Here is a 25,549-nt window from a genome sequence, read left to right on the forward strand (position 1 = left end):
GGTGAGGTAATAGCTTGCATATCTTGTTTTTGCAAGTTTAAGCAATTGCAACTTGGAGTAAGTGCCATGAAAGTAGTTTAACCTTGTATGCCCTATGATAAATTTACTGATTTGCTTCCCTCTCTTGTAAAGCTCAATAATCCTTCCACATTCTTTATGTTTCACAATATCATGCATCAGAAGGTTCAATGTGTGCACCAAGCACCCGAACCAAAACATATGTGGATGAGTGCGCTCAATAAGTTTTCCTGCTGCCTTACAATTTGCTACATTATCAGTGTGATCACTTGAACCAGATTATTAGGACCAAAATCTTTGATGATTTCAATACGAGATCTGCAATGTTTTGGGAAGTTGCATTGATGGCGGAGGAGTCATGACTTGCAATAAACATTGCACCACTAGCAAAAACAACAAGGACATTTATCAAATGTTGGTTTTTAACATTTTTCCATCAATCTGATACAATGGACACCCTACAACCCACTCACTCATTTGTAAAATGTGTCAAAGCCTTTAAACCTTTGCTTTTTCTCTTTCTAATGACACAGTTCTAGCTTTCCCATTGTTGGGGCTCTTGTATCCTTTTGGGGCTTCATTGAATCCCTTAACCATATCATGCCAATAGGGAGAGCAAAGCATATTGAATGGTACACCGCAAGCACAAAGAAACCAGATTATCTTTCCATCCACATCATCCCTCCCAGCAACATTCAAGAAATCCCCTATTATTCTTCTACTTCCAAGGGTTGCAGAAGTCCCATGAGGAGATGAGCTATCAAATCTAGAAGTTACACTTAATTCAGAATGAGTTTCTTGTTTCTTGTTTTTCTATTGTGCAGCCTCCTCTATTTGGATGTATTTTCTTCTTTGTTCCATTGAAACCTTAGGGAAAATTTCTATCCCTGCAGCACCCTTTTTCTCATCACTATCCATCACCCCACAAAGGTGCTTCCTCACATGAGTATATGAACCACTATATGGTTTTCCTCCATGACAACCACAAGGGCACACAAACTTGTAGCTTCCACCACCTTTTCCCCCTTCAAGTTTGGTCAAATAATTCCACAAGGGTGTCAATGCAGCTTTCCCCTCTTGCATTTTAGTGTCCTCTTCAAACCCTTCCTCCTCATCATACATTGGGTCACTCATATGGGGACCACTATCCTCTTGTTCTTCTTCCCTCCATCCCTACTCCCCTTTACAATCATGAAAACCAAAAATGGAATGATACCTATAAACCAAAAGAACACCAATTTTGAATATGAATATAAATGGACAACCTGCAATGAAATGAGCAAGAAGAAAAAATGGGAAAGAGTAGGAGAGGAAGGACAAAAAATATAAACAACAATGACAGAAAAATGAGGGATTTTGGGGTTTATACTTACCTCTTTAGCGCTTGTGCCTCCTCATTCACTCATCGTAGCTCCTCCTTCACTCGTCCAAGCTCTCCTCAAACCTCTCTTCTCCAAGCTCTCCAAAGATGCAAGAGCGAGGAAAAGAGAGGGGAAAATGACTTTTATCCCCATCTATTTTTTCCCTAACTCACCTTAAACCCACCCCCAACAAAGTTAACTCCACAAAAAGATTAAAAAATATTAAAAAAAGTTCGGCTTTCGCAAAACCACCTGTCGGCTCTTGGATCCGCCTGGATGTGTCCCTAATCCGTCGCGGATTAGAGGAGGATCCCTGTCCAGAATTGCGGTTCAGAAATCTAAAACCACAGATTGGGACCTTGCGGTTTCGGATTTCTAGGAACCGGTCCAATCTAGCTGAACCGCAGATCCGATTTTCGGATACGCAGTTCTGCTAGAGGATCCCCCACAGATCCATACGGAACGCAGTTCCGCCCTTGGAACCATGGGGGGGGGGGAAGGATCATGCAACACTAGTCTCGTCCATTGATGACTTGAATGAAGACATCCCACTACTTAGTAAACCCATTTAGGGCTATTCACACTAGCTCATCATCATTCAGTTAATCTCCAACAACTACTAACGTAAGTCACCGGATTCGTCCTAAACCCCCTATGAATCCCGAATCCGACACGATTCGGTCCGGATTCATGTCCAAATCATATGACACGTCGTGTCCTTTTCCGACACGTCGAATCCGAGGTCGTGTCACAATTTTCAAAAGCGTGTCGTGATTTTGGGAAACGTGTCCTGTTCATGGTAATGTTAAATTCTTAAAGTAAAAGTGACATTCTCCTTAATCTTTATTTTCATCCTTTTACTTGAATTTTTAACATTACCATGAAATGACTCAGGATGTTTGAGAGTGGTTCCGGCCTCATTGGATTTCATATGGAGAAAGTAGAATTTTAGATTTCATTCAAAATCCAACAGACTTATCAGTTTTTCAGGATTTTAGGATTGGGGGATTGCAATGTTTCCATTGAATTTTGTCATGTATTAGGGTATGGAACTCGTATTTAATCAAGAGCACCAATCCCTCTATGTACCTTGATGTTAGTGACATTGGTTGTCGAACTCCTGTATCATGACCCTCCTAAAAATGTACGCATCACTCAAACAAAATATTGATTTGACAGGTTATGCTTGTTCTATCTTATGTTAATGCTTAAAGGGTGATATTAATGACAAATATCCCTATACAGATACAGAGGTATTGACAAAGATACCTCTGGATATTAATGCTTAGAGGGTGATATTAATGACAAAGATCCTGATTTTCCAACAAGACTAAAAAATTAGACATTTCTCGTGGTGGCAAGAGGGCCAAGCATAAGAAATAGATAATAGATTGACATGTATTTGAATTTTGTATGTACTATGCATGCTAATAGCTATAGATGAAGATCTATGTTTGAAATCAATAAATTTGTATCATTAATTAAAATTTGTGTAAGAAATATGATAATATCTATATATATATATATATATATATATATATATATATTTAATAAAATAATATATAACGTGTCCTATTCCGGGGGGTCAGCGTGTCCGAATCCGACACCACAAATCTCGAATCCTACGTGTCCCGAATCCCCGTGTCAGGTGACTTAGCTACTAACTCGTCCTTGACAAGTCTGAGCCTAGTGAGGTAGCTAACAACATCTACACCCTTATTCATCCAGGTGTTTCTCAACTTCTCTTCGAGAATCAGCTTCTTGTTAGTGGTAGCATTGTGGTACAAATTTAGGAGGGCATCCCACATCTTCTTCAATGTATCCAATTCTGCGATATGCGAAACCATATGACCCTTAACACCGTCAAGCATTATCCTCCTCACTTTGGCATCCTCCTTATATGCAAGAAGTTGTGTTGGATCTGTAGATATTGCTACAACACTAGTCGCATATTCCTTAATACCATTCTATTCCAGTAACAAAGAAATTTTGGCTTTCCAGACACCAAAATTAGAGGCACCATACAATCTGTCCTGATCTCTCAAGCCTGCTAAAGACATTTCTGAAAAACCTTTGGAAAATATAGCAAAATACAAATAAATCTGAAGCAGTCGAACTGGGTTTTATAAACCCTCAATTTTCTCTTCCTGTGCCTACACTGAGCCTCTTTTGCCCTCATATCTGCTCTAATACCATATGAAAATTTTAAAATTGTTGCAGTTAATCTGGTTATTAATCCTTTAACAAGGAAACCCCCCTTAGAGGTGATCCATATTCACCCTGCAGTGTGGAAAGTGAAGCCTAGCTCACAGTGGTGAACTTTTTAAGTTTCAAAAATTTCTCACTAGTGAAGACCTCGCATCTCTATAGCGACAAATAGAGTGGTAACATGTCTTGAAAGTAGCTAAAAGCTAATTTGAATGAGCAGTCGTTTAGGAAAAATTCACCACCCATACATCATGCATTATTCGCCACACACTGTTATTTTGTATTTGTCCATTTACTAGTCTAGACTCTAGTATTTTAACTTTCCTTTTCAAGATATGTCCTAGGCACTTCCACATATCCACTTTTAATTGATGTAATTTTGAGTCCTAGTGACCTAATTTGGTCACATTTAGATAATATCTTTCTTTGCATCGGAAAGAAACATCACAACTAGATATATTTGATCCACCCATTCGGATATTCGCACAAACAAAAACTACATCCACAAGGTAGAGTGTGAAGTCACAAGCATTTAGTCTAGCTATATAAGGAAAAAGAAATCCAAAAACCAAATTAAGCAAACATATCCACTTAATCAAACAATATAAATGTAAAAATACAATATTCAAATGAAACAATCGCAAGGAGAAATACAAAAAATAAATGAGATAACCGAGATAATCCAGAGACTTCCTTCATAGTTAATTATACCCCCCCTGGATGAGCAAAAAGAGCAAGATTAAGTAACTACAAACCTTTTTTCAAAGCATTCCATGCTGCAGATGCTGCACTCTTCTCTGCTTGTTTTTTTGTTCTGAGAGACTCCCCTATAAATTTCATACCAGCTACTTGGACAATAGAAGTGAATGTGCGAGAATGGCTTGGTCCAGCACCTGACGTGATATAAAATGGACAACTAATTCTTGCTTTTTGTGCTGCATCCAGCAAAAGAACCTTGGATTCAAGGCTGCCATGTTCTCCACATGATGCATTAACACCCTGTGAAAAATAGAGGGATAAGATTCAAAATTTGAACTCACTGACCAAAGTTCTTTCTACACCACCATTCTAGAATCGAGAGTAAAGTCTAAAACTATATTGCTAGTAAAATTTTCATGTAGCAACAATGAAAGAGGTAGCATGTTTCTTATGTTTGTTAAGATATATCTATGCCTAATGTCATTATTAGTCAATCCCAACCTGAGTCACCTGATTCAAGTTCGGTGACCTTGAAGTTCAACAAAAATTCAACAGTGAAAATTTTGGTGATAAAATTCAGCATCAAGTTTGAGAGACTAACATTTTAAAATTAAAAAATATATGTAACAAAATTCCATACACTGATTAGACACATGCAGAAATTAAAATGGCACACCAAAATTAATGATTTAGGCTAAAATCTAAATAAGAGATTTTTATTAATACTTGACAAATTAGCAAAATATATTGCCTTTTACCTCTTCTAGCTCAATTTCTCATCTAAAAAATTTTATCAGCTCGTCAAAATTTTTAGTCATGTGTTGTAACAATTCATCTCAATTTCTCATCTAAAAAGCTTTATCAACTTGTCAAAATTTTCTGTCATGTGTAGTAACGATTTTGACATCCATAGGGATGGGAATGGATTGTTAAGATCTGGCTTAGTTGCGTAGGGTTTTTTCTTTCATGATCATTGTTATTGTTTTAGCAGGAAATGTTTTTGGGCAAATTCATGGAAACAAACTGTGGATTATTGAGGAAATCATTATGAATATAAGAAGAAAGTCGAGATGGCATGGTTGGATAGTAGTTAACAGACTGAGTCGAGATGGCATGGTTGGATAGTAGTTAACAGACTGATTGTCCTTCACCCAATATCAATAACCATCAATGCATGTAATGTTCCCTATGAAGATATATCTAGTGAAAATGCATTTAAAAGAGTTTTCTCTTAATAAACCATAATTTAACCCAGCCTTTTATAATAAGGATTACATCTTTAATATTACAGTATTTCAGCATGTTCCAACATACAGATGTCATCGTATGCTATTGTCAAATCCTTACCATTTGGACATGTAGCCTTGGTGTCAAGCAATCTGAAATTAGTGTTAAAGGCTTTGTTTTAAAAACATGGTAATTAAGATTCCTAAAACCAGCTTCTCAATTTCCAGCTATTGCATTTAAAATGGGCTTAATTCATTAAAAATCAGCGTTCAAAAACTGATATTTAAAAACAAGAACTGAAAACACAAGCAATACCAGCAAATTGATAATGGAGTTTACCCATGTGTGCTATGTCTCCAAGTCCACTTCAATTGATAAACTGACCCATTTAGAAAGATGAATAGTACAATTATAAGGAACAAGGTGATATCACAAGTAACCCCAGCAAACAAGATGAGTTTGGAAGAGAAGAAAGAATGGTGATGGAAGGACGTGAAGATCAGTGCCAATATACAAGAGCTATGGAGTCAAGAGAAGATAAAAGAGGAGAGGATATCAAAAAGAACAACCCTCCTTTTGTTAGTTACCCAGAATAATGGATCAGGGGAGAGACTAGGTAATCTCTCAGCCAATCAAGGCAAACTGTAAGGCCAAAACCCCAGTAGAGAGGATTCCTCAATAGGATTGCAACCAATCCAAGAATTAACTATGGCATGAAACAAACCAAGCTTTTGCTAAGAGAACCCCCTCAAGGATTTGCCTGGGAAAGAGGCCTAATGCTTCACACCAAGAAAGGGGACATGAAGGCATGTTCCTTTCACATCTCCATCCACATGACAATGTTGCCCCTCAATGAATAAATCTCACTAAGCCTTGTGATTATCTTAAATCACTAGCAAATTAAACCATTAAAAATACTACAAATAGAACCAAGAAAAGACAAACCTTCTTTGTTGAAACATATTGTTACCTGATCATACGCACATGGCAGGGAACGAATACTGTTAGTTTTTGTAGCATCGGAGGTGTTCTAGTCTCGAAACTTTGTAGAGAGGCTAAAACACAGGGGTTCTCCATAACCCAAAAATCGTTTCTGGAAATTCCACCTAAAAGTGTATCAATTAGATTATTAGCCTATTTTTAAATATTTCCCAAGTCTAAACTTAGGAAAAGGGGTTAATTACTCAGTATTAATTGAGATAAGGTGTGAATCATCTAGAAACTCACATAGAACGACCCAGACATAATCTTAGCCTTTGATTAAGTTTTAATCTTGGCTGTTGGAGTCAAAACAAAAGATATAAGAAGAAGTCGATGGGTAGATAGAGACCACACACTTGACATCGATTTCCTTGGAGAGTTTGATTTTCTAGAGGCAGCAGCTGGAAGAGTTCGAGCCAGAGAAAGAAGCAGAGACAGAGAAGGGCAAGGACAGAGAAGCTGGAGGAAGATTTTTCCAGATCCGGTGAGTACATTGCAGAGGGGCTGAAATTTCTCCAAGATGCTGCATAGAGGCAGCGCAGAAGCTTCAGAAGGCAGTTTGATTCTGCTGGGGTGAAGCTGGTTATCAGATCCAGAGGCCGAAAGATATTTCCAGTGTAAGAGAGACAGTTTCCTAGTTAGCGGCAGCAGGACGACTTGATTTACAGAAGTTCCAGGTCATAGCGTTTGAGGGACTATGCAAAGGTGACGCAGGGCCTACGCAGGGCTAGGTGGACGGCTTGCTTTTCAAAGGCAATCAAGTGTCGGGATTGCTCAGAGAGAGAGTAATTTACCTCAAATAATTTTTGCCAATATTTTCTTTGCAGGATTGCCAGTTTTTGGCATCAAGATTGTACTCAGATTATTTCACTGCTACATAATAATAAAAACCCTCAACTGTTGCACTGGTTTTCCCAAGTTGGGTTTTTTTCGGGGACTTTTGTCCAAAAATAAGTGTGTCAATTTTCATGTGTGTGTGCTAGCATATTTCTCAGATTCCAACGCTATTATTTTTCCGCGTTATTTTTGTGAAGATTGCAGTGTGATTATTTCGTTGTTGTCGTAAGCAATAATCTGTTATATTAAATTGCAGTTAGAATAAATTCTAGTTGTTGCAATAGTTGAAAATTTCACATGGTATCAAAGATGTATTGATCAGGTGGGAAGCTCAAAAGTTGTTATGACATTATTCAGTCTGAAATTTTTTAAAAGTGCTAACAACGGGAGTGTTACCATATTTTTGTAAAAATTGTCAGTTAAAACTTAGTTTTTTCCTATAAAAGGTACTAAATTCGAGCGCGGTTTTCAAACAACTAGAAACAAATTTTCCAAATCCGAAAGATGAGTTTGTCGAAAACAGAGCCATTAACAAAAACCTCTCTCATTTTTTACACAGGTGTCGTGGTTTGAGAGATTCGAAGGGATATTTGAAAGCCTCTTTTTTAGGATTTTGCAATAGGTAATATGCATCCCAATGAGAAAGATTGGCTCAAGCTCTCCCACTCACATGCTCATGATATCAGCTTCAACATCAAGCCTCAAGCTTCAAATTCCTACATCCTCCAAATGAATCCTGGCGATTTCTAGGGATGGCAAAAAATCAAGAACAAGTTCTCTTTATTCTTTGACGATGCTTCAAAAGGTAATCCCAGGGAGGCTGGGACAGGAGGGTTATTTTCCACCTCGACGAAAAACCAAAGATTACATATGCATGGGGGCGAGGGATCTCAACCAACAATCAAGCCGAGTTCTTAGCCCTTTGCCAAGGTTTAGAATTGGCTCTAGTAAAGAAAATCCAACAGTTGATAGTTTTCAGCGACTATATGCTCATAATCCAGCAGGTTTGTAAAGCTAAAGAGGACCCAATGTCTATGCAACCGCCCATGCTACATTGAATATGTTTGCAAATCTCCAAGTTTGAAAAGTTCTTTCATATCAAAAGCAAACTCAATGTTGATGCTAACTCGTTGGCAAATGGTGGAGTCAGTCTGGAAACAGGAGTGATGGAAATACATGGCTCCATTCTAACCAAATACATTCCATGAGCTCACAAACTCTAAAGTTATTCAATTTGGTTCTTGCTCTAAAAAAGGGCATTAAAAAGACTTGGAAATGGGAGCAACCCCAAAGGCAAATCAATAAATATCAAAGGGGGAGGCTGGTATTTCCATCCTTGAACTGGAAGTCTACAATTAAATTGAAACGATGGAATCGTGGGCCGACATCCAAAGATCACGTGGAAAAGGTTTGGATGATAGCCGAGTGGATGCAGATTCACAATGTTGTTAGATATGAAAGGATGCAAAAAACAATTAGGTGTATCCTTGGAATCATAACGTCTCATGCTGAGCCCTATGCATTTATGGATATGATCTTTAGTGGCAGTACAATCGAGTGTGAGGGGGAGAAACTCATTATGCACTGATGATGGCAAGAATCCATCTATTAGATATGGAGGACTGCAATTAATTACGATCCCCACTTCCGAGATGCAACAATCCAGAATTGAGTCTCCAGAATTAATGGCAAGAGGCGATCATGGAAGAGGAATTAATATAGGGAATAATTGTTTGAGGAACAACTTGTACGAGGATCATCAACATTCAATCACAAAATGAGGCATGTGCTCAGCAGGACCGACCCTAAATTGCTATAAAAAGGATGTGAGCTCTGTTACCCACCACCAATGGGTGACCCCTACAGGAGAAATTTTCTCCTAGATTTATCTTTAGCCAGCAACCGGAAACCCCTTACAATCACCAGATAGCTCAATGTGCCATTACTCTCCGCCACCTGAGTCAGCCATTGTGTGCCCTTGCTCATCCGTCATGATCGTATGTTTGAAGGTGGGCCTTCCAACCCCGAAGGTATGTCTTTTCATTTGGGTGTTTATGCTTTCTTTTCTTGGGCACTTTTGGATATGAATTAGTGGGGGGATTCAGCAGAAAGAATGGCCTTGCATTGTACTCTTGTTCCCTTACCTCATCTTGGGGGTTAATCTTGGATGCTAGTCTCATGGGATGTCCTTTATGAGCTATTATCTTTAGGCGTGGCACTACATGGAAAACCGTGATTTTGGTTGCGTGGTCTCACTTCCCGACGACATATATCTCACTCCCCTCTGCTCATTACAAGCCATTTTTCACATTTTACCATCTGGGTCCACATTTGTCCATTGGCTCCACAAAGTGTTAAACACCCCCTCCCCTTGTCCACAACTTGGGTTTGGCCTAGAACGATGCCTGGAGGTTGATGCAGCTAAAAAGAAAGATAAAAGCATAATAAGGCCACATACAACAGCAAATGTACCACAAAATGCAAAAGATGGTCGAGACATAAAGATTTAACATGTTGGCAAAAGCCATACATGAGCTCTACCCCCTATCATTATGGTCATCACCCTGGTCCCTAGGGCCCCAATGAGTGCCCCCCTGCATCGCTAAGGAACCCATGATTGTCCCAACCCTTGGTGGGTGATGAACTGCTAAGGGGGTAATCACTACTACATCATACACATCATGCTCTCATCCCCTAGAGCCCTGAGCAGTAAAAGGAAGAAAAACCAATAAAAGGCAAAAGGCATATGAAGAAGGGTGGAAAAACAAAGGCCGAGGTAACTCATGTACCACAATTTCTCCCTCCTATGTTCATATACCCAAAGTGTGGGCTTCCTTCATTATAGCTACCCTTGTACCATGGCATGTGGCTTGGAGCCTTCCCTCTTGTCCCCACTACGTTCCATCATTATTTCACATGACCCTCGCCACTTGATGGGTGTACCATGGACCTGTCACTCCCTTAAAGGTTGAAAGAACCTAGTAGGGTCCTTCATTAACCTCTCTTGTCGAGCGAGGTAACACTCGTACATTTTAAAGCCCATATGGAAGGGCATGCCACTACGAAGTATCCACTTTTTCCCCTAATTAGCAAGCTTATGTACACAATTGCATTAAAGGATTGTTGTACTGGAAGGTGAGGAGACACATTGGATCTTATACAGGATTGCAAGTGGATCTCCATCTTGGACTTGGTCTCCCTATGGGATCCAAACCCTCCAGTGGGTCATAATGGTACTTGTAGGGTGAGCATTGAGAGCCATGGGCCTCCACCACAGCAGAGCATTGATCACTATACCATGGGATTCTTTAGTACCACACATTTCTTGTTCGTTCCCCAGCCATACAAAGACGGTGATGCACTTGGACCATGTTGTCTAGCCGGCCACACATTTGCACCCAACACTTGGCAGCTGATATAGGGCCCAGATAGGGTTTTGTCTCATTCAGAGAGACATGGGAGGGCATGCATCATCTTCTAGCCCTCATTGATGGAGCATCGACTTGTTATTTAGCCACTGGAGACCCATGAGACCATTGATTGTGCCACACAACATGTTTTGCTTGGAAATCAAGGGGCCACCCACTTGATCATCATCTTCAAAGCCCTCCTCTTCATCATGGCACATTGAGGACTCAACTTGGCCTTCCAATGGCCCTTTGCACCATTATTTTATCATTTTGGCCTCATTAGGAAGGCTTATTTTACACATTTGAGCTATTTGGTGGGCTTGTCACCAAAGTTATTGTTATTTTGCACGTTAAAGTAAATTTAAGGGTTCATTAGGCTAATTTGAACTTGTAGAGGCTCATATAAATAAAAGAGGCATCATTTGTATTGTTCATCATCACTTGGATTTCGATCTCTCTTCTTGAGAAACTCGGACTTTCACTTTTGAACAAAATTTTGGATGTTGGGATGCACTTTAACATTTGGAAATTTTCGCTATCTTTTCTTGGAGCTTCTTTTTGCAATATTCATGGATGGATATACTCTCATTGTCTTGTAAGTACATTTTAATGTTATATTTTACGATGATTAATGTCTAATGTATGGAATGTTTTTCCACGATCTTTAATGTGCCCTAATTAATGCAAAATTGTGAGAACATTAAAATTATTGAAAGTATTGCATGCATTACTCATGGACAATGATGAATGAATATTCCTAGGGGTTAGTCTTGCATATTGCAACCTTGAAACTCCATCAAATATTGGCAATGAAGTATAAAATTATTTTGTAGCTACGAAGCTGCCTCCTCTAGGGTTAGTGAAGTTGTATTAGGTCTCCTTGAGAAAAATCATCAAATCTAAGTAATTCTTGACTCCATTTTTCCCAATAGGCAGGCACTGGTCTAGAATCCTTGGTGATCACCTTCTCATTGACAAATGTCTTTTCATTCACCTTCTTCTCTCTCTTTTACTTATCCCTCAAGGCTAAAGGAGCCTCTCTAGGGCTTGGTGCGAAATTTTAGGGAAGAGGAGTTTTTGGATTTTGTCTATACAGGACTCTTCCTTAGTGTCTCCTCTAGGCATCCACAAGTTTTGAACGAATTCTAACGATTGAATCTCATTTTATTTGATGCCCTAGCTATCACACCAAGTGGGAACCCTTGAAGTTGCCCTTCAACTTAGGGATTTCTTTAAGGTTTATGCTTGAGTAGTTTATCATTCGAAACCTTTTCTTCTGACTATCTTGACCTTAGATGAACTCCCACCTTGTCAAATATCTCAACCCTAGGTCTCGTATAGTCTTTTCTCTCAAGGGGCTTTTCGTGGAAAGTCATCCTAGCTTCTCCCAAAGCTCACACTTTAATTGAACCTTTCCACTGAATGAACCATCCTTTCTCACTTTGGACCCCATCATAGACACATTAACCACAAGTGAGGGATATTGGGACTCCTCCTATTGGTGAAAATCCGAGAAGAGAATGGGACATAGGTCTTGGTGAAGTGGGCCTTTGTCCCAAATTGTTGTTGTGCTCTCTAAATCTAGCCCATATACTAGGCCTGCTAGTTTGTGTAGTAACAAGCTCCATTGTTAATTAAAAGTTGAGGTTCGGGAATTTTAAGAGTGCAAAAGTTAGAAACGTATATCGTGATTTCAAGATGGAGTCGCCGCACACAAAGAACAATGAATTAGCTCAACACCTGGTCCATTTTGCAACAACTATGGAGTTTAAAATAAATTTGATGGTTAAACAAGGGGAAATGAAACAAGAACAAGAGAAAGGCCAGCTTATTCTACAGCATCAGAAAATTGGTTGGCTATATGCAGACAACTCTCAATCGATTAATTTTCAAACTTGATCAAATTATTTTCGGACCTGACAGTGTCATTGAATAATGACAAGGAAAGGATGTTCATAGAGAATGAGGCACCCATTGTGGAGGCACCAGACCAACATGCGACAAAGGTCGATGAAGTGAGCAAGGAACTTGCCAATGTCTTGTGACTCCAACATTCAGAAGTGATTTAAAAGGTTGATGTCTCTGTGTCAGGAACAATGGTTGAAGGTTAATCTCTTTTTATAGTATTCTGTGTTATGTAGATATGTAGAAACATTGTAGAATGTCCACGAAATTATGATCTGCTACTATGAACAATCTGAAAACAAGTTTATTTTCTTATAATCACAAAATTTCTCTACTAAAATTGCAGCGGTATAGGAACATAAATATAAGCACAATAGGACACAATAGAACACAACAATTTTCTTGGGAACCCAACTAGGAAGACCCTCACTTGCTTTAGAATTTTACTGAAGAAGAATAAGCTATAGATCCCTTACAATTAGCTTGTCTCAATCAGAAAATACAATATTCTGTCTACCTTAAACTAGGCTTGAAACACCTGCTAAAATGTTGATCTGCTTCCCGAAAACTATGCAAATCCGAGCTCCTAAATCTATGCGCATTACTTAGGAAATAGGATCCTATTTCCTAGCGCATTCCTAGTTCCTAAAAATAGGAATTTCTCCTATTTTTCAGCACACTTCTCAAGGTTGCCTTCCTTCTCCAACTCACACAAGAGAACTTCTTGGCTTGTTCCTCCACAAGCTCATAAGCTCACACAAAAAATTATGATTACAAGTTGTGCCTTTGATCTCCTTATAAGCACTTCGATTTGGCTACTGTTAGCAAGTTCTATGTTTAGGAAGTCAAACTAGTGATTTTCTAGCTAACAAAAGTCAACACAAGTTGTTAACTAGTCCCTCCTAAAATTTATGAGGCTAACTACACTTGTTCTTTCAGTTCCCAAACTAACTCACACTAGAGGACAAATAACACAGTCCTTCACAAACTCGCACTAGTCAAACTGTTTTTTGGACTCGTCCATAGCACTGGAACTCATACATGACTAAGAAGATCACAAAATCGATTCCTCAAATTAAGGCACAAATCAAGAATCCATTCCTTCGCTATTTTTCAACACCCCCACTTAGCAAGGAAGGGATTATGTACAACTCCCAACTTATCTTTGTGATGAACAAAACTTCTTCTTGCCAATGTCTTGGTCAAGATGTATGTTGTTTGCTTCCCTGTTGGAATGTACAATAGCTTGACTATCCCCTTTTGCACGCAATCTCTAAGATGGTGATACCAGATCTCAATATGATTTGAGCGATCATGAAACATTGGGTTCTCAAAGAGCTTAATGCAACTCTGATTATCACAATGTATCATGGTAGGCTCCTTCCTCTGTTTGAAAAGTCCCACAAGCAACTTGCTCATCCAAATAGCATCACAAGCTACTTGATTAGCAACCATGTACTCAACCTCTATTGAACTGAGTGCAACTAATCTCTGTTCCTGCCGTACCAAGAAATAGTTGCTCGGTGTTGACCCAATGTTGAAGATGCCACATGAAGTACTCTACCTGTTTGTGGAGCTCCCTACCAATCTGCATTTGTGAAGCCCTTGAGCCTCACTCCATCAACCTGTTTGTACCACAATCCATAGTCCGCAGTGCCTCTGAGATATCTCAACACATGTTTTGCAGCAACCCAATGCACTCTAGTCGATTCCACCATGAACTGACTCAGCTAGTTGACTACAAAACAAATATTAGGTCATGTCTTGACCAGATAAATCAATGACCCAATGAGTTGCCTGTATACTGTAGGATCCACTTATTCTCCTCTGCTAGCATCCACCTTCCTCCAGTTTGTGACTAGAGGCATGGCCATGAGCCTGCAATCCTGTATATGAAATCTCTGAAGAATATTTGTAGTGTACTTCCCTTGTCCCAAAAAGATCTCACCATCACCCTACCAAACCTCCAAGCCAAGGAAATAGTGCATAAGCCCCATATTCTTCATCTCAAACTCCCTTGCAAGGTCCTTGCAATCCTGGATCAATCTCTCATCTCCAGTCAGCATAAGGTCGTCCACATAGAGGACTAAGATGAGCGAAAGACCTCCAACCATGATGTAGTATAGGTTGGCATCTACCTCACTCTTAGTGAAGCCCAATCCTCGAAGGTAGTTATCAACCCGAGTGTACCATGCTCTCAAAGCCTGCTTGAGCCCATAAAGAGCTCTCTTCAACATGCACACATGTGTGTCTTTGTTGAACTAATAGAACCCTTTTGCTGCTCTATATAGATCTCCTCCTCAACAACTCCATTGAGGAAGGTTGTCTTCACATCCATCTAGTGGATCTTCCACGCCATCTGTGTTGCAAGTGCCAGAATAGTCATGATGGATGAATACTGTGCTACTGGGGCAAAAGTCTCCTCATAGTCTATGCCCTCAATATGCGAGAAGCCCTTGGCCACAAACCTAGCTTTGAACTTCTCCACACTCCCATCTACTCCATGTTTCAATTTGTATGCCCATCTGGAAGACTGGATCCAACTACTGATTTCCCCTCAGGTCATGGAACAATCTCCCAAACATCAGTCTTCATGACAAAGGAATATTCCTCTACCATGGCATCCTGTCAAACTTGCTGAGAAGTTGCCTCCTTATAAGAAGGCGGCTCAATGTCCACCAACTTTGTCGTCAGTGCCATATAACTTGTGCCTTTGTGGTTGTTTACTCTGAATAAACATGGTGCTAGGAGCCTCGACCTGCTCCTAAACCTCCTAAATCAACCTCTTGGCCCACTTGGCCTTCTTGCTCCCTGTGGTGGGTGGCTCTAGCTAATTTGTCTGCTCTCGGCTTGGTTTCTCCTCCTCATCCTGTTGCAAGTCCAGCTACACTACCCTCTTGCCACTAGACTGTGGTTGTGGTTGACTCTAAGGTGTCAGTTGTGATTCCTGTTTGGGAGTGAGTAGCTCCTCCTTAAGTATTGCGAGCTGCTCACACTCTAAGGAAACTCTCAAAGCCTAATCCTCCTGGAATCTCACATCCTGCCTGAGAATTGTCTTCATGAGTCCTAGAAGATACACCCTGTATGCCTGAGATGTCTCACTATATCCCATGAAAATTCCCTTTTCTTCTATGGGATTCAATTTCTTCATGCTATCCTTGGACACATGACAGTAGACATTTGTGCCAAAGATCTAGAACTATGAAACATCAGGCTTCTTGTGTGTGAAAGCCTCCTCTGGTGTGACTCATCCAAACACACTGTGTGGACTCCTATTCCGCAGAAATACTGCAGTGTTGCATGCTTCTGCCCACAAGAACCTAGGCAGATCCTGATCATGCAACATAGCCCTAAATGCTCCAACAATTCTCTTGTTCTTCCTCTCCACCACACCATTTTGTTGAGGGTTATGAGGTGCTATCAACTCTCCTAATACCTTCCTTTGCACAAAATTCCTTGAAGTCATTGGAGATATATTATCCACCATTGTCACTTCTCACTGCCCTGATTTTCTTCCCGGTCTGCTTCTTTACCAAGGCCTTAAACTCCATGAACCTGTCCAAGACCTCATCTTTGCCAAGGGTCCATCCCTTGTACACTCCACACTTGTCAAGGCCAGCTATTGGTAATCCTGTGGCAATCTACTAAAGAATCTTCAGTGCCCCATGATGCAAGTGTCCCATGCGTTTGTGCCAAATTTCACCAACATCTGCACAACCCGCCTTGCTAATGAAGGCTGCATCTATCTCTACTTGCAACTTTTGGAGATTCTTCACCCTCACACCTATCTGCTTCACTGCTCTGAAAGCTAGATGCTTGAGGTAAGCCTTACCTCTCTTGAAGATGACATAATACCCTTTGTCCTCAAGGACAACTACTGAAACCAGGCTCTTGTTCAGCCCTCATCTTTGCGATGAAGAGGATTACCTAACTCCCTCTCAAAGCTAACAGTACCAACTCCCTTGGTAGCATACTTGCCATTATCTCCAAGCTTGATATTCACCTGCATATCCTTCTCATCTAGCTATCTAAAATACTCCTTGTTCCCAACCATATGTATAGAGGCTCCTAAATCAATATACCACGTAGAGCTCCCTACTAAGATTTTGATGCAAGCTATCAATGAGAATCCTTCTCAAATTGAGAGGCAAACTCATCTACCTCAGTTGATGCAACTACATGCTCCTTATTTGACCCCTTCTTCTTCCAATTAGGACACTTAGAAGCATAATGTCCAAAAACATGGCAGTGGAAGCATTTGATCTTAGATCCATCTTCTTCTTGTTACCTTTTTTATTGTTCTCACTCTTCCCTTTGCCATCGTTGCCTTTGACTTTTCCTACAAAAACAAGATTTTCCTCATCCTTCTCAACCTTGGAACCCTTGCCAGTGCTGCTAGAAGTCTCAACTAGTTTGAGCCTTAGCTCCTCCTAGATGAATTCACTCCATAATTGTTCCAATTCCGGCAACTTATCTCGTCCAATAATGCTTTGAACAAAAGTATGTCAATCTTTGGTAAACCTATTCAGAGCCACACGCACTAGCTCTATGTCCATGGGTTTCTCTCCAACAGAGGCTAGTTCATCACGAACTTCTTGAATTATGGTGAGATGGGCAGTTACACACTCACCCTTTTGCCTCTTGATTGTCCTCAACTTCTCTTTGAGGACCATCTTCTGATTCTTAGAAGAATTCTAGTAGAGCTTGATTAAGGCATCCCACATGTTATTAGTTGTATCTTTACCTACAACATGAGGGACTACATGATCCTGGAGTCCATCCAAGATCATCCTCTTGGCCTTACCCATCTACCTTTGGAAGAGCCTCAACTCGTCTAGATCTGAAGGTTCTGCAACACCTTTCTCAGTGAATTCCTTCAGCCCAAACTTGTCCAGCAAGAACAATATTCGGAACTTCCAAACACCAAAATTTGAAGAGCCATCCAATCTATCTTGCTCTCGCAATCCTAATCTTGTGTGAGTTGTCATCTTGAAGACTATGTGTTGATCGATTCTTGTTCACAACTCTGATAACATGTAAAATTTCCATGAAATTTTGATCTACTAATATGAACAATCTGACCAAAAAAAAAAACCTTTTCATATAATCACAGAATTTCTCTACTAAATTTGCAGCAGAATAGGAACAGAAATATAAGCATAATTTCACACAATAGAACACAACAATTTTCAAGGGAACCCAACTGGGAAAACCCTTGCTTGCTTCATTATTTTATTGAAGAAGAATAAGCTATAGATCTCTTACAATCAGCTTGTCTCAATCAGAAAATACAATATTCTATCTGCCTTAAACTAGGCTTGAAACACCTGATAGAATGTTGATCAACTTCTCGAAAATTGTGCAAACCCGAGCTCCTAAATATAGGTGCATTCCTTAGGAAATAGGCTATACTATTTCCTAGCATATTCCAATCTCCTAAAAAGTAGGAATTTCTCCTATTTTTTAGCACACTTCTTAAGACTTCCTTCCTTCCCTAACTTGCACAAGAGAAAACTTCTTGGCTTGTTCCTCCACAAGCTCACAAGCTCGCACAAAAAATTGTGATCACAAGTTGTGCCTTCAATCTCCTTACAAGCACTTCGATTTGGCTATAGTTAGTAAGTTCTATGTTTAGGAAGTTGAACTGGTGCTTTTCTAGTTAACAAAAGTCAACACAAGTTGTTAACTTCTAACTACACTTGTGCTTTCAGTTCCCAAACTAACTCACACTAGAGGAAAAATAACTCGGTCCTCCAAAAACTCGCACTAGTCAAACTGCTTCTTGGACTCATCCACATCACTGGAACTCGTACATGACTAAGAAGATCACAAAATCGATTCCTTGAATTAAGGCACAAATCAAGGAATCCATTCCTTCGCTACTTTTCAACAAATATTAGGGGTTTTTCGGAAGGTTTACAAGTTTAGCTGTGTTAGACTTTCAATATGTAACCATATTGTTGGTGTTTTAAGACCTTTTTGGACTTTTTTAAGCAAAGCAAAAGAATATTTTGTGTCAATTGTAAAAGGTTTTGACCTTCTAACCCACTTTATATAATGGAAAGAACCTACATGTCTCCTTTAAAAAAAAATAACTTGTTGGAATTAGGACGAAAAAATCTACAAGGCAAGATGCTGAAAAGGAGCTTTGGTTGGTCGGTGTCATCATGGTGGAAACTTAAACATTTTCTGGGAATAAAAGTGATTTTAATTAGTTAATAAAAAGTTACTTATTAAATAAAAGGAGGAAAAGTGTTTTATCTAATGGGTAAAAAAAGGGGGCAAAAGTCACTTGGAAAATAATAGGAAAATGCACTAAGTGTCTAATTAATAAAATAATAAAAGGAGATTTCTAGAAGATTGGAGAAGATCTGGAAAAATCTTATAAAATAAGAGAAAAAGTCATCTCTCATTCATTTTGGTTTATGATTATTTCTTGTTGATTGATCAGCTCAAGCGAGTTTCTCTCGAGGGTTTCAGGAGAGACTCTCACACTAGTTTCGTTGGACATCATTGCCACCCTAGTTAGCATTTCAGGAAAATCACATGGGTTTTCCATTTGTGCTTCAGTTGCAAGTTATTTGGGAGACATTTCTTCAATGGGACGAATTGGTTATTATTGTCGAAATTGGAGATTGGATCGATGTTGAAGACGTTTTCCGAAGCTGAAGGTAATTGTCTAAGGTTGAGTTGATTGGAGGGCCGAATTCATATTCTACAGACGTCGAATTTATCTATTGGTGCCACGTTTATTAACCAAAGCCCAATTTATTGTTGGAGCCGAATTTATCTATTGGGGCCAGGTTTATATGTTGGACCGAGTTTATTTGTCGGAGCCCAGTTTATTTTCCAAGGCCAAATTTATCTACCGGGGCTGAGTTTATTTGTCAAGGCCAAATTTATTTGTTAGGGATGAGATTATTTGTCAGAGATCTTTATTTGTTGGGGCCGAAATTATTTGTTGGAGATCTCTATTTGTTGGAGTCGAGATTATTTGTTGGATATCTTTATTTGCTAGGACTAAGGTTATTTGTCGGGGATCTTTATTTGCTATGGCAAAGATTATTTGCTATGGCAAAGATTATTTGCCTGAGATCTTATTTGTTGGGGCCAAGATTATTTTCCAGAGTTGAGCTTATTTGTTAAGGCCAAATTCATCATTATAGGAGGGTCAAGTTGATGACTATAAGAGTGTCGCATTGATCGAGTTATTTGTTGGAGTTGTATTACAGGTTCTCAGATTAATATTCTCCATGTAAATATCTCAATCAAAATAATAAAAGTCTAGCTGTGCCTTAAAATATTTCTAATGTAATTGTTTATTTGTTTTGCATACAAAGTGTTCGAAGAAAAGCTTGCACACAAAGTGTTTGTCAAAATTGCTAAAAGAGAATTTAATATTTTCGCAAGTTGTGCTAGCATATTTCAGATACGAGATATTATAGAAGTTACTCTAGAGTGTTTTTTTTCTTGGTTAATTATTTTTTGCTTTTTAGCAAGTAATAATTTCCCGAGTTTTTTCACTCATGCCTCCAAAGATGGAGTACGTCCTGTTAGTTTTTGTAGCATTGAAGGTGTTCTAGTCTCGAAAGTTTGTGGAGAGGCTAGAATACAAGAGTTCTCCATAACCCAGAAATCGTTTCTGGAAATTCCACCTAGAAGTGTCTCAATTAGATTATTAACTTATTTTTAATGTTTCCTAAGTCTAAACTTAGGAAAACTGGTTAATTAATCAAAATTAATTGAGATAAGGTGTGAATCATCTAGAAACTCACACAGATCGACAAGAAATTAATTTGGGCCCTTGATTAAGTTTTAATCTTGGCCGTTGGAGGTCCAACAGAATATTATAAGAAGTCGTCGATGAGTAGATGGAGAATACACCAGCGCAGACACTTAGTGATCTAGGCAGATCGAATTTCCAGAAGCAATGTGATTCAGCAGGAGGATTTGAGCCAGAGGTCAAGTAGCAGGTGGTAAAGGAGTGAGGCAATATTCCGATGGAGGTTTCCTATGCCGAAAGAGTTAGATTGAGGGAGTCTGAGTTTGCCTAGAGGGACTGTGCTAGGATTGTGCAAGCAGCAGTAGCAGAACAGTTCGATCTAGCTGGGGGAGTAGTCAATTCAATAGCTGGTGGTCAAAATTTTGATCAGGAGGACCAGTGAGTCAGTTTCAAAGTCAGAGAGAAGCAGAGTTGAAGATTTCAGGAGTTTCCGGAGGCAGCAGCAGCAAGGCCTGCACAAGCACTATGCAGAGGTTGACGCAAAAAGAAGTGTGAATTGCCGAGGGGCCAGTTTCAGGAGCTGAAATCAGCTATGGGGTGAGGAAAGCTCCTCATAGTAATTTTGCCAATGATTCTTTCAAATTGGATTGCTAGTTCGACATCCAAATTATTCTACTCAGATTTTCTACTAAAGAATAATAATAAAACCCTCATCTGTTGCACTAGTTTTCCCAAATTTGGTTTTCCTAGGGAAAATTGTACAAAAATAACTTGTCAAAATTCTTGTGTGCTAGAATTTCTCAGTTTCCAGTACTTTGTTTTCTGCAGTATTTTTATGGTGAAAATTTCAGTTGTGATTTTATTCATTGTTTGTCGTAGCAAATAAACTGCATAATTAAATTTACAGTTACAAGGATAATTTCTAGTTGCTCCAATAGATGAAATTTTCACATGGTATCAAAGCGTGATTGATCAGCCAGGAAGCTCAGAAGCAAAAGAAGAAAATTTTGTTGTTCAAGAGGGAGCAGCAGGCTGAAATTTTCTAGTGTTGCGCAATGCCTAGCTACATAGTACAAATTGCTAGGAAGAATTCGATTTTCAGTTGCAGGTGGAAGAAAAGGTTCGAATTTCCCAAAATAGTGATTCCAGCAAGTAGAGGGAGCAACAGCAGCTTAGATTCCCGCTGAGCAGATTTCTTGGTTGGGCGCAGAGGGTTTTGTAGCAGTTGCTAAAGCAAAATCAGTATCGGGTGGAAGAGGAATAGCACACAGAATTGTCTTTAGTAAATTCTTCAATATGACCATGGACAAAATTGACATTCAAGGGGCTTCAGATTTGTCTTCTAGGTTAGAGGACGAATTTGCTTGCTTATCAGGCTCAGCTTCACAAGGTGTCTGGTATATAGACAGTGGAGCATTAGCTCACATGACAAGGGTTAGAGAATATTTCTCTAGCTACAAGGAGGAGCAGATGGACTTCCAGATTACGATGGGAAACAGAACGAAGTGTACTCCAGTGGGGAGAGGTACCATCAATTTTCAGAGGGAGTTAGGAGCAAGTACCAATGCTACAGATGTACTGCATGTGCCAAGATTGGGTATGAACTTGATTTCAATATCCCAATTATAGGATAAGGGATATGATATTCACTTTGTAGGGAAGAAAGTATTTGTCAAACACTCAAGCTAGAAGAGGGTGAGACAGATTGGAGTTCGAGGCAACAAATTGTATAGGTTACCTCGACTCTCCAATGGCACTAAATAAGCTATGTCACATGGTTCGGGTTCCAATTCGAGTTAAAAAACAATTAAGTTCGATTTGAATTCGAATTTTCCGATGAGGTTCGTATGAGGTTCAGCATTAAGTTCGAATATATATATATATATATATATATATATATGACATAGAATAATAAAAAATCAAAATCAATCAATAAAACTATATGAGTAGCAGCGAGCACCCACGAGCCACAAATCACGACCACTATTAACTTCACGCTCTGGGCGGCAAGGACAAGTAGCGTCTAGAAATTGAATTTAGGAAATTGCAGAGAATACAACACATAGCGGCAACACTGAGCACAATAGAGCGAGTACACTCAGACTGAAATTGGCTTATGAAAATCTATCGACAACCATGGTAAATAAAGCCAAACTAGTGTCCACCGCAGGAAACTAATTGGTGGGAAGCGAAACAAGAGAAAACCATGTGTTGCCCATGGTTTTTCTCATAAACCTTAAAACAACTGACAAAAACCACCCGAAATCTAACCTCGAACCCCAAAAAAAAAAAAATTATAATTATAAAATTGGGCTTCAGGTTCGTCTTTAGGTTCGCCTTCAGGTTCGAATTCGTTGAGGTTTGAATTTGAGGTTCAACTATCAGGTTCGAATTCGTTGAGGTTCGAATTTGAGGTTCGACTATCAGGTTCGAATTTCAAGTTCAACTATCAGGTCCACTGAACCTAAACAAATTTGAAATTTCTTTTGGGTTGGTTCGAAATTCGACGAACCCTATGACATAGCCAATAGGCAATGACAGTAGCAGTGGGAAGGAATTGAATGAATTATGGCATAGGAGAATGGAACATCTACAACATGGAGCACTCAAGATGCTCAGGGAGACAATAACAGGGGTTCCAAAACTTGGCACGGAACACGATGATGTGTGCAGAAGGTGTGTGCTTGGGAAGTATGCTAAGGCAGCATTCCCAAGAAGTGAGAGCAGAGCAGATGGAGTGTTAGGACTTATACATTCAGATATTTTTGGCCCAATGTCCACTAGAGCTCTAAGTGGTGTTGAATACTTCGTCACCTTTATTGATGACCATTCCAAAAAAAACCTTGATCTAGAAGACCAAGAATGAGGTCTACAATTGTTTCAAGGAGTTTAAGGCTCTCATGGATAATGCGACAGGGAAGAAGATCAAAGTGCTTCGCTCAGATAATGGTGGAGAGTATATTGATAAGGACTTCATAGATTTTTGTGCAAAGGCATCAAAAGAGAGTGGACAACTCCTTACAATCCATAGCAGAATGGGGTAGCAAAGCGGAAAAACATAACTATAGTTGGGGTTGCAAAAGCAATGTTATATGACCAGGATTTGCCTAGGTTTCTATGGGCAGAGGCATGTAACACAACAATGTATATTCAGAACAGGACTCCTCATAGAGCATTAGGGAAGAAAACGCCAGAAGGGGTCTTCTTAAGGAAGAAGCCAGAAGTTAGTCATTTCAGGATCTTTGACAATGTTTCTTATTGCCACGTGCTAGATGAGAAGTGCACCAAATTGGACTAGACTGCAGAGAAGGGGTTTCTCGTTGGGTATAGTGAAACCTCTCAGGCATAAAGGATCTACATTCCTAGCAATAGGAAGACTGTAGTGAGACGAGATGTAAAGTTCATGGAAGATCAAGCTCTCAAGAGATCGCATGAGATGTTTGAAGGTGATCATAATCAACCAGTTAAAGCTCCATTGGTCTAGCAGCAGGGGCAATGACAAGGGAATCCAATGGGACCAGTAGTGGGATAGTCACAAGGATCTAGTACAGTGAACAGTATTAGAATTTCCTCGGGAACAGGGAATCCAGTGAGATCATAGGAGACGGAGCAGCAAAGGCAATATGATGAGGAGTTGGTTGAACCTCCCAACACCAGTGGTTGAACCAACAAAGAAGTTCGACAGACATTGAGAGATGCAAAGGAGTTCGTTGGAGCTCCTAAAACGAACAAGAGAGAACGCAAACAGTTTGAAAGATATCAAGCATTGGTAGCTTTCAGGAAGCCGCACAGCATCAGGTGTGGGTAGATTCCATGGTAGAAGAATACAGCTCTATCATGACGAATTATGTTTGGGAGGTGGTGTCGAGGCCTGAGGATAGGTCAGTTGTAGGTTCTCGATGGATCTACAAGATCAAGTATGTTGCAGATGATAGCGTGGAGAAGTACAAGGCTAGGTTTGTAGCAAAGAGGTATGCATAGAAAGAAGGGTTAGATTATGAGGAGACCTTTGCCCCAGTTTCCAGATACACTTCTATCCAGTTAGTTATATCCCTAGTAGCTTAGATGGGATGGAAGATTCACCAGATGGACTTCAAGACAACATTCTTGAACGACGTGATAAAGGATGAGGTGTACATAAACAGCTAGAGGGCTTCGAGAATCATGAGAGGTGCACTCATGTGTGCAAACTGAAGAAAGCTTTATACAGACTCAAGCAATCTCCCATGGCATGGTATGGTCGGATTGATAGCTACTAGCAATAGATGGGATTCGTCAAGAGTGACACAAATCCCAACCTTTACTATTTGATGGTAGAGGGTGAGCCACTCATCCTAGTATTGTATGCGGATGATCTCTTCCTGACTGGATCATCAAGGCTTATAGACGGCTGCAAGAGGAACATGCCAGCAGAGTTTGATATGAAGGATTTAGGGTTGATGCATTATTTCCTAAGATTGGAAGTATGGCAGAAGGACGAGGAGATCTTCCTTGGGCAAGGAAAGATACCCTATATATATTCTGAGGAGGTTCAGAATGCAGGATTGTAGACCCATGTCTACGCCCATGATCACCAACTGGAAGAAGATAAATGCGTCAGATGACAAGGTTGTTAACCCCACCTTGTATAAACAGCTTATCGGTTCTCTCATGTATCTGGTCAACACTAGGCCAGATATCTACCTTGTAGTTAACACCCTCAGGCAGTTTATGGTAGAACCAAAGAGAGTACATTGGGCAGTAACAAGGCATATTTTGAGGTATGTGTGTGGCACAATCAATTATGGATTGAGATATACCCGAGTGGATAAGATCAAACTATGTGGATTCTCAAATGCAAATTGGGTAGGCAGTTCAAGGGATAGGAGAGTACCCTCTAGGTACTACTTCAGCGTTGGATCGGAGTGGTTTCTTGGTGTAGCAGGAAGCAGAAGTTAGTAGCACTAAGCTCTGCAGAAGTCGAGTATATCGCAGCAAGCACAGCTACGTGCAAAGCTATATGGCTTTGGAAGCTACCGACAAGCTTGTTCAAGCAGAGGATGGAGGCAACTAGTGTCTACTGTGAGAATCAAAGTTGGATCAAGCTCTTTGAGAATCCAGTGTTTCATGACAAGTCAAAACACATAGATATTCGATGTCATTTCATGAGAGATTGTGTGCAACGTGGAGTGGTCCAGCTA

At 39.8% G+C, this 25,549-nt stretch overlaps 1 protein-coding gene across 1 annotated transcript in view; it reads right to left on the minus strand.

Annotated features, from left to right (window-relative positions):
* LOC149262243 (double-stranded RNA-binding protein 5-like) overlaps positions 1 to 25,549 on the minus strand; it is a 96,684-nt gene that overhangs the window by 51,363 nt on the left and 19,772 nt on the right. Inside the window, exon 2 of the mRNA XM_089383654.1 lies at positions 4,343 to 4,586. Coding sequence (XP_089239780.1) covers positions 4,343 to 4,586 — 244 coding nt within the window. The remainder of the gene's footprint in view (positions 1 to 4,342; positions 4,587 to 25,549) is intronic.

The sequence above is a fragment of the Pinus tabuliformis genome, chromosome 6 (assembly GCF_031772625.1).
Source record: "Pinus tabuliformis cultivar Carrire ecotype Pingquan chromosome 6, CPIR1, whole genome shotgun sequence".
Lineage (NCBI taxonomy): Eukaryota > Viridiplantae > Streptophyta > Pinopsida > Pinales > Pinaceae > Pinus > Pinus tabuliformis.